This window comes from Aphis gossypii, chromosome 3 (genome assembly GCF_020184175.1).
Source record: "Aphis gossypii isolate Hap1 chromosome 3, ASM2018417v2, whole genome shotgun sequence".
NCBI classification, from domain to species: Eukaryota; Metazoa; Arthropoda; class Insecta; order Hemiptera; family Aphididae; genus Aphis; species Aphis gossypii.
Window position 1 is genome coordinate 33,005,556 of NC_065532.1, and position 16,615 is coordinate 33,022,170.

Consider the following 16,615-nt stretch of genomic DNA (forward strand, 5'->3'; position numbering starts at 1 on the left):
AACAACACTCAATACTTCAAAATCTAATCATTTAAAAAAAATATTTTTTACTTAATTTCCAGTAAAAATAATACATTTATTTAAAAAAATACATTTTTTAATCGTTTTACCGTTATAATTTTAATTTTAAAAGTATTTTACTTTTTTGAATGATTATACACATTTAATGTCATATTTTAAGTAGAGTATTTTTTGTAGTATTTCGATACGAAAAAATTGAAATTCAGATGAACAGTTTATGAGATTCATATTTTAAGTTTTGGTGTACTAAGCGGTGACGTATATGCCATATGGGGATATCCTGAAAAGAGTGAAAAGTATTGGTCTACTACCCCGCTTATTGCTTACTAGTACGTAAAATACTTATTTCATAAACTACCTTTCCAAAATTCGATTTTTATGTATCAAAATACTATGCAAAAAAATATTCTTCATTAGAATATAAAATTAAATATGTAATAAGTAAAAAACTTAAAAATTTTAATGATAAGATTAAAAAATATAATTTTTTATAATACCTAAAAGTTGTTTTGTTTTGACTAAAAATTATGTAGAAAATTTTTTTTGGAATAAGTGCTGTTTGATAAAAGAATCGCCTAGTTAAATGATACCTATACACTACCAATATTTTAAGAGTATATAATATCGAAAAGAGTTTCAAAAGCGTTCTTGCACAAATATAGCAAATCTTTTGACGAAATGAAAAATAAAAACCTTTTTCTTTAACACGCCGATATCATATTTTATGTGGTATTGCTATACCTTTATAGACTTTTAGTAGGTACAGTGTACACTTATAATACCTATATGTATTATACAATATTATTATGTGAAGCCCGTAGCGCCGACGGCGTTCCTATATACATACATTCAAAGCTCTCTCAGGGGGGAAGGATGGGGGCACCGGTTCGATTGGCCTAGAAAAATGCACCCTCCCCCCAACCAACAAACAACCGCACCCATTCCGACACACCAACGCCGATGCGCCCGTGGTGCAGCCGTCCCTGCGCGTTTTTGCGATCGAAGCGAGGCCCTTGTCCCGGCAAGCCATTTAATACGCCGCCTACGACATTGGTCTGTTGCCGACTGGGGAAATACAGCGCCGCAATTGTTGGTCTCACTGTGTGACCGTCCGGCGGATCCTGCGTGATCCAGCTTTCCTTTGCTACGAGACCGCAACACTACCGCAGTCCCTGAGACACGGTGGACACGCCACGAGTCTAGTAGACATTTCCGGCTCGGCGACCGAGGTATCTACATTTACGGAAAGGTATGTTAATTCAATTCATGTTATTTCTATTATAATTATTTTAGACCATGACTTTATAGTATACCTATTATGTGTATATTCTATTTATAAAATAATCATTTTGGTTTTTACGTAATTTCGAACTGTGCATTTTTTTTAATACTCGCTTATCGATCTTGTCACAAATATTCATTTTTTTTTTGTCAAGCTCAAACTTCTGAGTAATTGATTGTTACCTATTACTGATTAGTTATTATATAATATAACTATACTCTCTGTTGTCATTTCAATCTTCGGAGTTCGGACTCAGGTTCGTTTGACTTTTATTCCAAATATATGTTTTTAAATGGCAGTTTTCTTAAACTTCATGAGTATAATTTGGATATAGGTATAGGTAGTTGTGAAATAATCGCAACCCTAATCTTAAGCATAATCTTACTCGATTTTTCAAATGTTATTAATTATATAATATAGAAGTTAATAATTTTGATTTTGAAGTACCTATCTACAGCGTGACTATTGATTACAATATATACGATTACTTATTGTTATTTTAATTTAAAACATGAACTTTATATGAGAGCTTAAAATAATTACTATAACATATTATACAACATTTAATTAAGTAGGCAACAAATAAGTAATTATATATTCTCTTAAGGTTAAATAATATAGCTAAAAAACTTCTTAGGCTACTTCAAATTGCCCCAAGATTAAATTAATAAAAAATAATACCTATTCAAAACTATATTTTATAAATAATTTTTTGGCAGTGTTTATAGTAATTAATTTGTGTACTCTAATATGACAAATTGCAAAATATAAAAATATTATTATGCATACCTATAATATAATTCTAGTTGTATTGAAATATCAAATATTCAAATACTTAGAAATACTTATAAAATTATTTAAAGAAACAAATTACATACTCTAAACACCCTTTTAATAAACTATTAGAATATTAAAATTACAAAAATTTTAAGCGTAAAAACATTCTTACCCTTATAAAAATAATGAAGTAAACTATACCTAGTTATTGTAAATATATTCAAAATAAGTTGAAAACAATATCTATTTAGGTAAACTAAAATTTATAAATAAAAACTATAAATTTTCAATTAATTCTGAATATAATTTTCTATCAACAATTTGTTTTAGTTATAAAATTGTTTAAATGTAGTGAATATCTACTAATTCTGCAGCAGTGGCGTGATTATGAAGGGAGGGTATGGGGATATATCTCCCTCAGATGCTTTTTTTTTTTGAGAAAAAAACAAAAAGGCACTAGATCTCACTAGAACGATAGTATAAACTCATATCCCAATCCCAATCTAGAACTAATTCCAAATTACGCATCTGTTCTGCAGTATTAAACAAATAATATGACTTTAATAGATCTTTGTCTTTTTTTTTACATAATACCTACCTAATATTCTTTTTTTTTCACTTATACTACTCATTTATTAGTATAGTGGCGTAATTTGGCCATATTTGTAGTAGTAGAAGGGGGGGGGGGTGAAAAGTTTTTAAATTTTACATGTAACCTCCCCCCCAAAAAAAATTGTATTTAGCATACCTAAGCATCTCCTTTCAGTGCAATAAATGTATTTACCTATGTGACACGGCAATAAATATAACGCTACTATATTAGTACTTAATAAAAATCCAAAAGCTTATTTTGATTATAAATGAGTTGCATTTAGGGATAATAATATAATTAATGAATATTACGTATTTAAAAACATTATACTTAACTATATCTTTTTTGTAAAGCGAATCTAAAAAGAAGGGAATTATATACATGAGTATTATTTAAATTTTAAAAAGTAGGATTTAAATAACTTTTTAACTTTTTATTTTAATTTCAATAATATTGAAACTTGAAAGTAAGTATAAGTATAATGCTTCAAAGTTCAAAAAATATTTGGTTGATTTAAGTGTCAAAATATTCGTTGTGCTTTTCTCACCGTTGAAATCTTCCCAGTTGTTTTATACCTACATTATTACAATTTGAAACTATACATTTAGTTTTTGTCATATTTTTTTTGTTCGCTATTATATACATTCAGTGCGTGAAATTTAACATAAAATGATACTGTTCTGTTGTAATAATGATATAAATATATAATATATATATATGTTCATATCAATGTCAAAAGTAAAAGATGTGCCTTGCATGTTCAATTTAAAGTTGAAAAGAACATTATCTATACTTTTATGTGTTGAAGCAAATTATGTTTAAATACGTAGCTTAGAATAAAATTTTATTACCAAATGCTGTTTAACGAAAATTAATGAAACATTTCTCATTATAATCCAAGCCTCAATTCGGCTTATTTTTACCGAGATATTCATTCATTCACATCTAAACTTGTGTATTGTAATCTAAAATCTTTGAATCTTCCTCAATATGTAATACTTTTTTAACAATGATAAAGACATAATACTAACATTGCTACATTAGAGATACTTCGGGTATTATTTTATTTTAATTTAATATATTTTGTTTATGTTTTAGTTTTTATGATTAGCATAAATATTTAACCTTGGTTAGTTAGGTAAATATAACAGAATAATTTTAATTGTAATTAATATTTGAGATAGGTTTTACAACTTTAACTATGAGTACATATTTAATTTTAAAATTAATTATGTACTTTTTTATTGTATAATTTATTAATTTATGATAAAATAATAAGCTCTAAGTTAACCAAGTAAAGTAATATCTAACTGAGAACGAATTACCTATATATATCTATACTCTATAGGTACATCATTTTATACCATATAGTTGGTGTGATGGTGTCCCGCAAGGATTTGCCTTAATTTAAAGTGATGTAATAATGAAAATTATATTAATTTGTCATTTAAAATTAATAATTAACAATATTCACAAGACATTGTGAGTGTATAATTTGTAATTTATTCATCATATATTTTATCACTAAAGCATAATATGAAATTAGTATTTAAGAGTTAAGAGACTAAAACATAATTATAAAATAAATATCTTCTGTTAGTATAAAACACTGTTTACCAGTAAGTAATTTTCTATTTAAAAAAATAATAAACACCATTTATGTTAAAAAAAAATCTATTTAATCACTAGTAACTGAGGATATTATTATTATATAGAATAATATAATAATGTTAAACAGTAATAGTGATAAATGTGTATTATTTCATAAATAATCTTATTGATATAGATATTATTATTTATTCATTAAACCAGCATAATATCACATCAAATCTAATTTATATCTCAAATATTGTAATTTATAATTAATTTTGATGTGTCTTACATCATACGTGGTACCTAGCATATAATGTGAATAATAATTAATCAGATATCCAATTTAACGAAAATGTATGCGCTCAAATAGAAATTATATAGGATAGTAAGGTATAATATATTAATACATTATTAATATACCTATATTTTTCAAAAATTAATAATGATAAAATTAAAATAATCTAGTTCAATATAAATTTAAGTATTAAACAAACTTGATTATTTGCAAAGAAATAGATTAAAATTCCAGCCACAGATTAATACAGTTAAGAGTATTATTTGTGTTCTTACTTTGTCTTTTTTACAAAGCAAAATATAAACACTTTCAACTATAATATTTTATATATTATTCATACTTTCATAAAAATTTAAGTATTGTAAAAAAGAAATCACAGATAATTTTCTTAATTTTTAGTATGATAATAGGTTGATTTATGCTCTAAATTATTTGCAAATTTCCATTAAATTTCCAAACACGGATAAGTAAGACTTTTTAAAACTTTTAGTTTTTCTACTTACAACTATTACAACTACTAATATAAAAATAAAAAAAACTGCATTTAAAAGTTAACATTAATTTATATGATATAATAGTTAAATAAAAATACAACTTTTTTTAATGACTTTACTTTATTTACAGAAATAATTTTAAATTAGAAAAACAACAATAATTTTATTTTATGTGTAACATAAGCTCGCTATTAGTAGTTATAATAATAAGTACCTAATAGAATCGGATTTTTATCATTTTTAACACTTTTTTATTTTAACCAAACTAACAATAATACAAAAACAATATACCAAACCTAAGCATAGATTAAAAATATTTATGTTATATATTTGATATTTAATATTAGGAATCTTTATTTTTAAAGACAAACCGTAGCCGAACAGATTTTTTTTTAATTTATTAAATTCAAAATTAAACAAACCATACTTAGCTATATTAGCTATTATATATAGTTTTCATTCTTTGTAGCTAATTTAAGATAAAAATAAAAAAAAAACAATAGTTATTTATATTCTAGTGATAATAATTACGTAAAACATTGTGTACTATGAAATAGTGTAAGAATCTTAAAAATATATTTTATTATGCACTGGCATTGTGTCATTATTTGAATAATTATTATATATTAATTTAATTACAAAAAAGTCAACTGTAATAAAACTTACAATTTTAGAAAATATTATTTATGCATTTAATTACATACATTTTAGTAGGTAGTTGGAAGAACAAATCTATGTTTTGAATTTAAATGTTTCTTTGTTTTAGTACCTATAGTATACGTGTCTGCATAAATTAATTATAATGATAGTATCCATATAACATTTTTAAATGTTAATTAGATTTTTTATACACCCATACTTAAGATTAAATTAAACAAAAAATAAAAATAAGAACCAAGTATTTGAATAATTATTGTTATTATATATATTGGTATAAAAATTGATTAGTAAGTCGTAGACTTTTTAGATTAAAATATTTAACACAGTATTATAATTACCAATTTATAGGTACAAAAAAAATAATTAATTAATTACAGTTTTATTGACGTGATTTTTTTTATCTGTTGCAGGCATAATTTAGCATATCTAATGAAATATTGAACACGTAGCTGTTAAAAAATGGGTAACCCATCAGATCACGTCGAAACTCCACTTACCGGTGGATATCTGCTGATTGTATTAGCCGAACCCAGGACTGCTGAACACAAATTAGCTATATTGAAAAAACTCACAAAAGGTAAAATGAAAAATAAATAATAAAAAAATGTACATATAAATAAATATACTCTAGACAGGTTAATATTATGGGTTTATTTTGAGAGATAAATCGTGTTGGGGTGGCGTATGTCTGGATACTATATCTATTTTAAAAAGTCCCGTCACCAATACTCTTGAATGACATCAGTTAAAATTAAAATGAACAGAATTACGTACGTTGAATCTAGATATAATCAATAAAATAAAACTAAAATTTAAAATTATGTCAAAAATGTAATAAATAATCATATTATACAGTATACATTATTTACTGTTCAAAACAAATATATATAATAATTATATTGACAAATATAGTATAATATGATAAGTGTTGTCCGATTGTGTAATATTTAAGTCCCTTAAATAATTGCGCAAATAAATTTTTACAAATTATTTGCGTTTATTTAAATATTAGTGTCATCAAATATTTTAATTTAAAATTATAGCATACAGTGTTTTGACAAGGGTTTTTTTTTATTATTTAGTCTTAAATAAAAATATGACTACTCAGGTCTTGTAGGTATTTTAATAGAACTGTAACATGTGTTTCAATGTTGCCGCAATCTGTTTAAATATAAACTGAATCCGCTCAAGACCCTTCATTTGGTAGTAATTTTAAACGAGAATATGTACACTAGAGGACAAAATGTGCATGTCAAATGAAGACGTTGTGTGTTAAAATAAAATCTTATAATTATAATATGAAGAGTGAAGATATAACATGTTGGCATAAAATTAACATTCTGTATCTATATAATATATAAATTATTGTACGTTTATGATGGAATATTGCATTTCGAAATATCACATTAATTTATGTTATTATAAATTAGACGAATTTTCATAATTTTCATTTACATTCATATGTGTTAGTATTATTGTATTAATCCCATACGCTTTCTTAATAATTTTGTTAAATCATTAAAATCGAATTTAGAAAATTAATGAAAGATAATTAAAGTGATCATCAATAGTGTAAGACAATTATTTAATATTTATATACTTTATTATATTAAATGTAAAGTTTCATACTGAACATTTATAGCACGGTAGGTAATGAAATAAAAACTGTATCTGTACCATAAATTTTCGAATTTCTCAGTATTTTTAAATAAAATTTCTTTTTTTATTATTCAAAGGAATATTATTTATAGTACAATATTTTAAAGTAAAAACAGTAAATAACTCAAAATCAAATTTAAGTAAGTGCGGGGTCAGATATATTTGGATCATCGTTGGTTACTGATATAAGTTCTGATTTCAGAATAATTTTTTGAATGTTATAATTTATTTATCATTGCAACTGTTATGTTATAATATAACAATTTAACGTTGATAAGTAATAACAAGCTATAATATATTACAAGGTGAGTAATGCTAGATAATTAAATAACCATATAATATCCTACTCCTGCCCAGAATTTCTTTTCTTTTATTTTTAATTAAATGTTTATAACATAACTTATTTTAAATTAATATTATAAACACTAAATTACGAATTGTTCACTTAAAATATCGTTTTATAAAGTTTATTTATAGCAAAAACAAATTTAGTAAAAGAGTTTTTATTTATATTATACTGTACTGTGTATACACTATATACAGTATATAGATAATAGATACACTATATATGTTATACTTAGAAGTAACAAAAAATATAACAACAATAATCAATATTTACTATTTGATATAGGTAAAAATTATTATGACATTAGCTAGTCCCTTTAATATAATATTATAACAAAACGCGTTTATACTCAACCAACACCTTGGAAACGTTGACGTCATGAAGAAATGTTTAAATGACAAATTATCGTTTATATTCGGATAACTTCCAAGAAATAAATTACAATATATTTTCATATTATGTCAATAAACAATTTTTTTTTTATAGGTATATTTAATATTTTAGACTGTATTGATTCTTTTACGTCGAAATAGTTTATCAGACTTAATCATACACCTCTATCTTTAAATGTGTGGTTGGTACTTTTATTTTTAAAACATATTCATTATTCCTATTTCTATTTAGTTACTTTTTTTCTTGATACAATTTATTGCTGTTGACTGTCTGTTATTTGAAGTCGACTGCAAATTTATGATACTGGAAAGACTGTTTTTATAGTCATTATTAAAATTGCGTGCACAATTCGAGTAAAATATCCTCTAAATGGAATCTATTGTAGGTATAGAAGAAGTTAAAAAAAAATAAAAAAATAAAAATAGTGAAAAAAATCATTTCGTTGTCTAATTCTAAAATGTATTATTATTTATTAATAAATATATAACTAGTAAACAAATTAAAATTAATTTTGTAATTAAAGTTAAAACTATTATTTGATTAAAACTCAGTAAATAAAAAAAGGTGTTTATAACTCTGATGAATTGTATTCTGTATAATGCAAATAAGTTTTGAATTCGAGGAAGGGGGGATTTATAACAATTTCATTCATTGTGATAACTAACAAATTTCTTAAAATTAAAATTAATCCATTGTATGTGAAAAATTAAGGTAATTAAAATTGTATTACTATTATTATAATAGTTAAGTTAAACAATGAATTCGTAGAAGTCTAATAGTAGCTAAAAATATTAATAAATACTATATATTTATTATCGTAAAATTAAACTGATTTTAACATTATTTTCTATTTATTTATTTTTAATAGTAATTTGACATTATTAATTTAAAGATTTGAAATTTAACTGTTATGAAACAAACAACGAAATGTTTTATGTTTTTGTTTTACAATTTGATGTTTGAAATTTGTGTACAAGTTATTAGTTGTAATATATTATTATATTCTATCAAATTTTTAAAATATGACCTCATAAATTCTTTATACATATGAGTACATTTTCAGTTTACAATTTTTAAAACGTTCTATAAATTTTTTAAAAAACTGAACATAAACGTGTTTTTAAAATGCAATAATTTATTACTGTTTTCAAAATTTTAAGTGTAAAATATAAAATATAAATAAATAGCAATACTTCCAATTTATATATTTTATTTTTTATTACTTATTTATATTTTAAATTAAATTTTCTATTATAAGAATTCGTTTGTTAGAAATTTTAAATTACCTTAACTTTTGAATTTGAATTTTTTCAATGTAGAAATTTTCTTATAAAATCAGTATTTTTTTTTTAAGTTTATTTATCCATATAATATTAAAAATATTTTATTTTATTATGATTAAAATATGTGTTTTAGGATAATATGTTTGGTGTTAACACATTTTAACATTTAATTATTTTTCCTATCTTTAATAATTTTATATGTTTTATTTTTATTATTAAATTAAATTTGGATGGCCTTAAAATATTGTACTTTACTATATTATGTAATATGTACATTATACAGAATATACACTAGATTGGCAAGCACACTTTCATTATGTTCTTTGTTCTTTAATCATTAATTTATTTAAATTTTGATCTTAGTAATTTTTAAGTATATATCCTAAGGCATTGTTTTAAAATTCTTAACATTTTTAAGCTATGTAAGCAGTTTACTAAAGCAATGTAAATAACTTTTTTTCAAATAAGATTCATATTTTAACATTGTTAATATATCTAAATTATTAAAATTTGTGTACCTCTTATGGATTGTCCATGATATGTTAAAAAGCATAATAACTTAAAAATTAAACTAATTAATATTAATACATAAGTATTTTATAATTTGTGTCTAAGCTCAAACATAACTAATACATCTTAGATCTAAAAATATAGGTGTATTAGTTACCTACCTACCAGAATTTTTTCTATTAAATTCATCGAGAATCGCTTTTATCTATCGATAGTCAATCAAAAGTAATTGAATAAAAATTTGGTTTTGGTCAAACATTTTATCGGATAAAAAACGACGATTTCTTTAATTCGATGATCGATCACTAATGACATAAGACATTAAAATGTAATTATTTTATCGCTAGTTTGATAATGGTGCTTTATTACTGTAGAGATTAAGTAGATCTTTCATTTTATTTTTTTTTAATTGTTTATACACAAGCATATTTTTATAAGCAGCTATACATATTGCAATACACCAATAATATACAATGTCTAATTAATTTACCATAGTGTACTTTACCCAATTAATTTCCATTCATAACGTGCAGAATTTATTTATAATGAATTTTATTACCTAATTTAAAATAGATATTATGTATCCAGTTGCATACTTAAAGATTCCATAAGAATGATGTAGATGGAAGTTTAGTAGGTATATATAACCTAAAATGTATGGTAGTCAATGGAATGAAATTAATTTTATTTTGAATGTTAAAACTCAAAGATTAATGTGCTATAATTTGTTTTGGCATATTATTCATAATTTTTCGAAAGAGTTTTAAACAAAAACTTTCAAAGTTTTGTTTGTTTTAGCTATAAAGTATTAGTATTAAGTATTCATTAGAGTAAAAAGATAAAAAAAATATACTACTGCTAAAAATTCCGTGATAATAGTTTGTTAATAATTGTTAAAAAAAAACCATAGAAAATTTCAATTGTTTCGAATTTCTTGATTATTATGTTGTTGAGTTTAAAATATTTATACGAATTTCAGATATTTTAATAAATTATAATCATTAGATTCGTGTTATTTTGAAGCTAAGGGAAAATAGGAAAAATATCGAGATGTTGAAAAATTAAAGACATTTAGTTTTTATTAAATGGTATATAAAATTAAATTAAATTTTTATTTATTATTTCCATCTTTTACGATGTCTTCCAAATTGGATGATGAAAAAAAATAGCCATCTTCCTACCTATAGTAGTAGTCTCAACAAAATGTCTTAATGATTTTAAAGCGGGTTTTGCTTGTTGAATTTTAACTATCTACAGTGACTTCCTCCTCATGTTGTGGTTCGTCTTCACTCTTGCTAGGATTTTTAATGATTGCTGATAAACTTTCGTTATCTGTCAATATTCTTACTGTAATAACCTACTAACTACGTAATTGAAAGAGCAAAAAACAATTAATTTTATATCGAGTTATCGAGAGTAAAACACTTTTGAGTGCAATGGTTAATTTAAAGGGGATTTCAGTGTAGTTTGATATTACCTAGCTATATAGTGAACAATTTGAGATAGCGACGTTTGACATAACAATAATCTTTTTTATTTTCTTCTTTAAAACTAAAATTTATTTTTTAAACTACATAATTGTATAATCAGTCATGAAAATGCCAAATTTTAAATATTATGTTCACTAATAAATTGATTTAGAATTTCCTAACTAGAGCCTTGATGTAAGTGCTTTGTTTTCTCTTTTTTATCTTTACAGTTTATACAATACAACAAATTTACTTTCAGTAGAATCAACCATGTGTCATAAACTTTAATAGGTGACACCTATTAGGTGTTAAAGTAAATTGACCTATTATTGAATTTTAAATCTGTGTTCTTACTTTGGCTTTTTTACGAAGTGAAATATAAGCATTTTTAAATTGTAAAATTTTACAATTAAATACATTCTTAGCTAGCATACAAATTTAAGTACTATAAAAAAGCCAACACACAGATAATTTTCTTGACTTTAAGTTTGATTATAAGTTAATTCACTCATTAATATTGATAAAAGCTAACAACACAAAGTTGGTTATGCTGAACATAAATTTGCTATGCTACATGTGGGCCAGAGATAAAAAAAAACACAATATATTGAACTGACATTCTCTTAGACGAAATTGTAGATTTGAAATTATAAATGTGAAAACATGAATAAATATGTATACGTATACCTAAACAATTTTATTTTTAATTTTTATTAGAAAATTGATGATTTTTATACGGTTTTTGTGTATAATATATTAAAATATTAAATTAGTTAACCCAAAAAATATTAATTTAAATAATGTTTTTATTTTATACTTATTTATAGCACGTCTTACCCAATACAATAAGGTATAACTAGCATATTAAATTAGGACTTGAATATAAATATGACGAACTATAAAGTTATACAAAATATCAAAATAATATTTGTACAGACTCTAAAAAAAAGTAATAATTTGTATATTATAAATGTATAAATTATTATAATCTATATTCTACAATTAAACATTTATTAAAAATAGATTTTATTTATTTAATTATAAGAAATGCAAATTAAATGCAATTATATTTTAAATTTTAAATACCTAATAACACATTTATTGTTTTTGTTATTAATTGATCTTAATTATAATTGAGTGCCTACTACCTAGTCTAACTATATAAAATAAACATATACCTACAGCTTTAATTTATACGACCGCGAAGTGGATGGATTTAAGTAATAATCAACCATTGAACCGTTTTATTGTTAATTTGTAGCTACTAAAATTGATTCGTCATTTGATAAGAGGGTATTTATACAATAATTTCCACAGTGTATTTTTTTTTACTTTTTTCAAGCCAATTATTTAAATACTTTTAATTTTGAAAATACTGGTTCTTAAATCTCGGACGCGGTCTCATGTTTGGTTAAAAAAAAAAAATAACATTTTCTTATTCCTTTGCGTATTAAGTAGTAATAATTTGTGAAATAGTATCCGAGTCTAATAAATAATAAAGACAAACTGCAATGTTAAATTTATGTAAAGGCATAATCTTGTCTTAATAATATTATCACGTATGTATAACTCGTTGTAAAATAAACATGGGTTGTTTAAATTGGTACGTTCCTGTAATAGACTAATATCCTAAGTACCTATAGGCTATAATTACCATATTATGGTCACATAAATACATAATGACTACTTATAGAACCTTGCGTATAATAGAACTTAATATTATAGATACCCCGATTTGTTTAACAGTTTCGTGATAAAAGCAAATCATTTTGTAAACACTATTTTCAAAAATAGTATATATTATTATTAAGACCATTAAGCTGGAATATGGTGAAAATTTTCTAATTTAAAGCATTAATAAATTCAACAATTTTGCGAGAAAATTTTTCTGGCAGTTTTTTCTGAGAGAAGATAGAGTAGGTCAGGTATTGATTGGGCTGCAGGACTCGGCTGTGACGTTGCCGAAGAGCTGGGCGTGGCTTATCTGACTACAACCCCTCTCCACCCACCATACACACATAGGTTTAACGGTATCAGCTGATGTCCATTAGCATTACGCAATATCCGTACAAATGTCAGGTCAAGTGATCGACGAGTACTTAAAAAAAGTTAGAGCAAAGATGGAAAATAAAAATCAAGCCCTTTTAGGTTTTTTATTTTACTATACAGCGATGTCCTTAGTGAATGTTATGTACATATTGTGACACTCTGTGTTACATTCCGCATCCATAACTTGCACTTCATATGATAGACACTATAATGATCAATATGAATACAATCGGTCAAAGAAGCTGAGCTCGTTAAATAACTATAGTCTGTTATCCATGTAGGTAATCAAACCATACATACCTGGCAAAAATATAATGATGAACATTTTTATAATTTTTTTAAATATTATACATACGAACATACGTAATATTTTAATGTAAATTTTACGAATTACCTATAATTTAAGAATATTATTATAAACAACTAATTGGTGAATACCCTCTAACCTCTACCCACTGTAGGTACTATAGTCTTAAATTCCCTTAACACTTATTTTGTTTTGATGATAAAATGCTTAATTTATTAACATAGTTAATAGTTTACTAACTGTGTAGTTAACACCATCTTCAGTATAAGGCAGGTAAAACAATAGATTTTACATAAATTACCGTACATTATTATTAATTTATAAATATAACAATTTTAGTTATTTAATATTTTACTATGTTCATAATTGAAATCATAACGAACTTAATTACAAAAATAAATTAATAGCTATAGCCTCCTATAACCAATATTAAATAAGGAAATATGCAAAAAATTATTTTATTTTATTAATAAATAAGCCTCGGTGTCTGTTGCCATTGACTGCAACAACTTTATAAAGGTTCAAATTTTATCTTATTATGTATTATTACATTAATGTACACGATTTGTATTTAGTAACAAATCATTATTAAAAATGATTATTTATGAATTCATGATACATTTTTATTTGAACAGTTTCCAGTTAATATTAAGTCCACCATTACTAAAAAGTAAAAAAAATATTAATTTTAATAGAAATAAACTATTTTAAATTTAATTAACCATTGTTCCCAAATATATAAAATAATAAAAATATGATTTATAGTATGAAACAAAAGTTACATAAAGAAAAATCGAATGAGCCTATACTATGGTCATTTACTGTATTTTTTTATTTTATTTTATTCATCCAAATAAGTAAACTTAGTAATATACATATAAAAATCTATTTCCAACATAAACAATGCATTTATATATAAACTAATGAACTAAATATTAATAGATTACTATAGAGTGTAATAAGTTATTTAATATTAAATTCTGTTATTGTTGAAACAATATAATAATGTAAATAATATTTTCAATCATCAGAAAATGGAAATAATTTTAACTAATTGATTCGTTTATTTGAATATAATTTAAGCTTTTTTTTCTCTTAAAATACTATAATATGAATACTTTCAAAACTATTAAAAAAATAAAAAAATAAATAGAATACCTATTATATGAAACTTACGTTATATATGCGGTTCACACGTATTATTTTTTAAATCATAAAAATTATTTTCAATACATTTAGTTCATAAAAAGGTTTGGGTGTTGCTTATTGTATTATCTATGTATTTTAATTTTAAAAAACCCTTTTATAATAGATTCTGAGGTTTTAATTTGAATATTTGAATGTATTAATAATACATAATATTATGAAAATTTTGGTTGGCTTAAAATATTTAACACATTAATTTCGTTGAAATATTGATTGTTTTCTCATCCGGCTTAACTATAAGCTAATTAATAAAACAGCCAATCGATATAATGATATAATCCAATGTATTGTACTTATACAAGTTGATACCGCTTATTCTTTTAATTATAAAATTCATCGATTATTATAGGTAAAGAAGCTATAGAAACTATTTTTAGACAAAAGTGATTGATAGACAACCAACAATGGTTTCTTGTTCCAAATATAAATTTGATCGATAAACTAAATACGACAGACTTACATGAAAATAAAACTTAAACTAAATATTATAAAGTAAATATTTTTAAAAAAGTTTTAAATTATTTTCACGTTTATTATTATTTAATGATATTAATCTAATTAACCTTGTCATTGATAAATGATATAATTATATGTATTGTATAATATGATATAATTTAATAAAAAAACTGCAGTTATCTTAAAAATTTCCAAAATATACAAAAATATGAAAATAAAAATAGTTTATTTATTTTTAATCGCCCATAAATGAAACGAATTTCATTCTCATTTAGCTATATTTTGGACTATATGAAAAATACAGCAATATGATTAATCAATAGTATGTAACAATAAAAATTAGTTTTATATAATATTATATTATCTATCTAACCATTCTAATCATCAAATGAAATACATTTTTAGTATTTTCATGTATTATAATAATTTAACAGTTAAAAAATAAAAACACGATACTATTAATACTTAGTAGTTAAATACTATACATTTTAATCTTAAATATAGTATAAAAACTGAAAAAAAATCATATATTTATATATATATTATAGTTTATTTAATTTAATTCCCTTATTATTAAAAAAAAAATATGTTACTGTTGAAATCAAAATTATAATTATAATTGTTGTATGTAGAAATATCAAACGAAAAGCTCTACATACCCACTAAAACACGTTTTACTTATAATCTATTATTTATCAGAAATCACATGGCAAATATTGTTGTAATACTCAGTAAAATAATCACCTATTGGTTAATATTTTAGGGCTTTCGTGTTGGAATTATGAAGAGAGTGGCGTTGAAATAGTAACTGAACTTAATGCTATTGTTAATCAAAACATCGAAGGCGAAGAAGGCAAAAATGGTATATTTATGATTTTATTTAATTTTTATAAAATATTAAAGTTGTAGTAGTAAAACCATTTTAAATTGTGGTATTGTAAAATATATTTTAGGTGAACAACTTTTTCAATATGTAAGTGATAATTTAGTGGCAGAAATTCTTATTAACCCTCAACACAGTACATTAGTGCAATGCGTAAGAAACTTATTAGCAAGTTTTACAAAGTATAGATGCATTATTCATGCAGGATATTCGTTCACAGAAAATGGATCGTGGATCGTCCAGGTTAGTTAATTTTATTTAATTAAAAATAATACATTATATTTTGTAAGCAATTATTATTATTAGAGCTTTTTACTTATATTATTTCAATACTAATATA

General features: G+C 23.4%; 1 protein-coding gene across 50 annotated transcripts in view; it reads left to right on the forward strand.

Annotated features, from left to right (window-relative positions):
* The first annotated feature begins 1,099 nt into the window (after positions 1-1,099).
* LOC114131448 (microtubule-associated protein futsch-like) overlaps positions 1,100-16,615 on the forward strand; it is a 28,665-nt gene continuing 13,149 nt past the window's right edge. For 17 of the 50 annotated variants that reach the window (XM_050204770.1, XM_050204772.1, XM_050204777.1 and 14 more), the window contains exons 1-4: positions 1,102-1,270; positions 6,125-6,291; positions 16,156-16,254; positions 16,346-16,518. In XM_050204770.1, coding sequence (XP_050060727.1) covers positions 6,174-6,291; positions 16,156-16,254; positions 16,346-16,518 — 390 coding nt within the window. In that variant the 5' untranslated portion in view covers positions 1,102-1,270; positions 6,125-6,173. Of the gene's footprint in view, positions 1,271-6,124; positions 6,292-16,155; positions 16,255-16,345; positions 16,519-16,615 lie in introns of all 50 variants that reach the window. The other 33 variants (XM_050204791.1, XM_050204803.1, XM_050204798.1 and 30 more) reach the window with 5 other exon arrangements.